Source organism: Ascidia mentula, chromosome 5 (assembly GCF_947561715.1).
Source record: "Ascidia mentula chromosome 5, kaAscMent1.1, whole genome shotgun sequence".
Lineage (NCBI taxonomy): Eukaryota > Metazoa > Chordata > Ascidiacea > Phlebobranchia > Ascidiidae > Ascidia > Ascidia mentula.
The window spans coordinates 14254209-14256720 of NC_138570.1; the positions used below are offsets into that span (position 1 = coordinate 14254209).

The 2512-nt window shown below is 36.9% G+C and overlaps 1 protein-coding gene across 1 annotated transcript; it reads left to right on the forward strand.

Annotated features, from left to right (window-relative positions):
* LOC145903464 (uncharacterized) lies at nt 1-1991 on the forward strand. Its single transcript, XM_082991544.1, has 3 exons — nt 1-135; nt 934-1086; nt 1655-1991. The coding sequence occupies exons 1-3, from the start codon at nt 133-135 to the stop codon at nt 1802-1804; spliced, it is 306 nt and encodes a 101-aa protein (XP_082847670.1). The 5' UTR covers nt 1-132; the 3' UTR covers nt 1805-1991.
* The last annotated feature ends 521 nt before the right edge of the window (nt 1992-2512 follow it).

Genomic DNA, 2512 nt, shown 5'->3' on the forward strand with positions numbered 1-2512 from the left:
AGAAATATTTTTTGTGTAACGATCAAAATGTTTTATAGCAACTTAAATTTTCCACATCATGATATGACCACATAAAAAGAAGTTTCACCTACATTCAAGTTAAAGCCCACAATCAATAACTGTTGCGTCACAATGGTAAGTAAACATTTACGGTTTAAAAGTAGCCCCCCCCCTTTGAGTGGGCGGTTACATCGAGAACTTTCAACTACCTACGTGGCGAGCAAAATGAAAAGGCTAAGAGCAAAGCAAACACTATATACTGGTGCTTGAAATAACAAGACTTATGTAGTTACTATCTATGTAACTATTCTTTCTGGCATGGGAACGTTTCAATGAAAAAACATTGAACATCACCACCTTTCAGTTTTGCCTTACTTTTGGCATTAAAAGGTTAATAGATTTGTTAACTTGTTAATTTCAAATATGAGATCCAGCTAGTTGTAACAACAAAAATAGTCCTACCTACAAACAACTCTTCAAAAATTCATCAAGACTTAAAAAACAAAGTCTGCTACCAGAGCACTTTCAAAACCTTATTTGTTACGGTTATTGTTGTTTGACATCGCCATGACGATGTAATAAAACAAGTGGGTCGACTCTTACCCTTGTACTTCAGTGTATTACAATGTCAATATCAAGTGCTCTCGACAATATTGATTGTAGCAAATCACTGTAAGTTTGCCAAAGCAAACATTGTATTCATCATGTCTATCTGAACATCAGTAGCCCAAGGAATGTACTGTGTTGCGGTAATTTAGTTTGATGTTCAATGCTGGTTGTCACCCAGCTTTAAGTAAATATAAAAGGCAAAGTGCTCAAGAAAAAAAAGGTTTGTTTGGTCCAGGCCCTGTAATTGTATTGATGTAGTAACTTAATCCTACAGAAAAATGCCTATGTCTGTTGAATTTTAATCAGTTATATTTCTTATGCCAGCCCGCACGCAAAGGAACAAAGAGTCCGAAATTAAAAGGTCAGGGCCGCAAGGGTCGAAGTTCAAGTCGAGGGCCAAAGTCAAAGAAAAAGAAAACGTCTTCGGCAAAATCAAGAAGCGCATCACCACTTGGGCCGGGAAAATCTGAAGTCGAAGTACGGGGTTGTCTTATAAGTAATACTATGGTACAATATTTCTCATACGAAATATATTTCGTATGTAGGGCTAGTTGGTCTTAACATGGTTCAATAATGTTTATGGTTTACGGTCAGATAATATTTTGTTCGTATCTGCGCGGGTGGTGTCTGCTAAGCACTAAAATACGCATTTCTGTTTTTGAAACAGGTGTCGATTAGATTTTCGTTTTACTCTTTACTGACCTCCAGCTGTAAAACTGCATTTTGTATGTGGATTTTATTGTATTCATTTTATTATGTTCGTTTTTACATAAATGAGCAATAAACTTTTGATATAATTACAAACTATATGCTAGTAACCGGCGTATACGGCGTTTTCTATCAGCCTACAGCGGTTTCATTTTGACTTGTGGCATCCCTTTGCATTACGGCAGGCACAGCCCTTATCTACTCCCTTCCGCTGATGATAAGCACATTGCTTAAGTTTATGAATTACATCTCGTGTAGTTTTGGTATACCTTTGTTGAACTAACTAGTTTTAGCTTGTATGCATCGATAAGAACAAACAACCTACATTTAAACACAGATTGATATTCTAAGCCCAGCAGCTATGTACAACGCCTATTACATATGCCACCACGCTCCGGATTGTTTGGAGAAGAGAGGATTCGGGTGGCCGGGCAGTTCCAAGGGAGGTAAAAAAGGAAAGAAAGGAAAAAAGAAGAAGAAAAAATAACATTAGGACTTGTTGACAGTTTTAGTCAATATACGAACTTGTATGTTATTAATTTTTTTGTGTTGTGCTTTGTTGCATATCCAACATACAGTGTATGTAAATTGATTTAAAAAAATCCGTAAACTTCAATGTCAAATTTTCTTTAATGGGGTTTAAAAGCTTTATGTCTCTTTTACACGCTAACAGGAAGTTGAAAAAATCATGTCTGACTAGAAAATTACAATCGAAAAAGTCAGTAAAACCAAGATTTGCCCTTTGTAGGAAGACTATATATCAGGTGCAGATAATCAAAGTACAGTAAATGTTGGTTAATTGCTTATTCAACGACGTATTTTGTGCTGGACAAAAGATGATATTTACCAACATTTGGCAATACGGCCAACTATCTGTGTTATTATGTCGTCACATAGTCGGGGACACTTCGGACATCATGGCAGAAATGGCGAGAAGACTCTTTTTAAGTCTTAGGCAAAATTATCAGGTCATATATAGAAAAGAATAAACAGAGGCTGGATTTGTTGTCCCGCAAATCCCAGATATATGTGTTACACCGTAAAAAGTACACCAGTTGCCCAAAGCGTTGAAAAATCCTGTACGTGTGAAAGGATCCAAACGGCAACTGACCACGCCCCGACTCCAGAAAGCGTGAATGATATTTTGTAAGCTAATGTCCCAATGCAGATATTGCACCGACTTTGATTTCGGCTA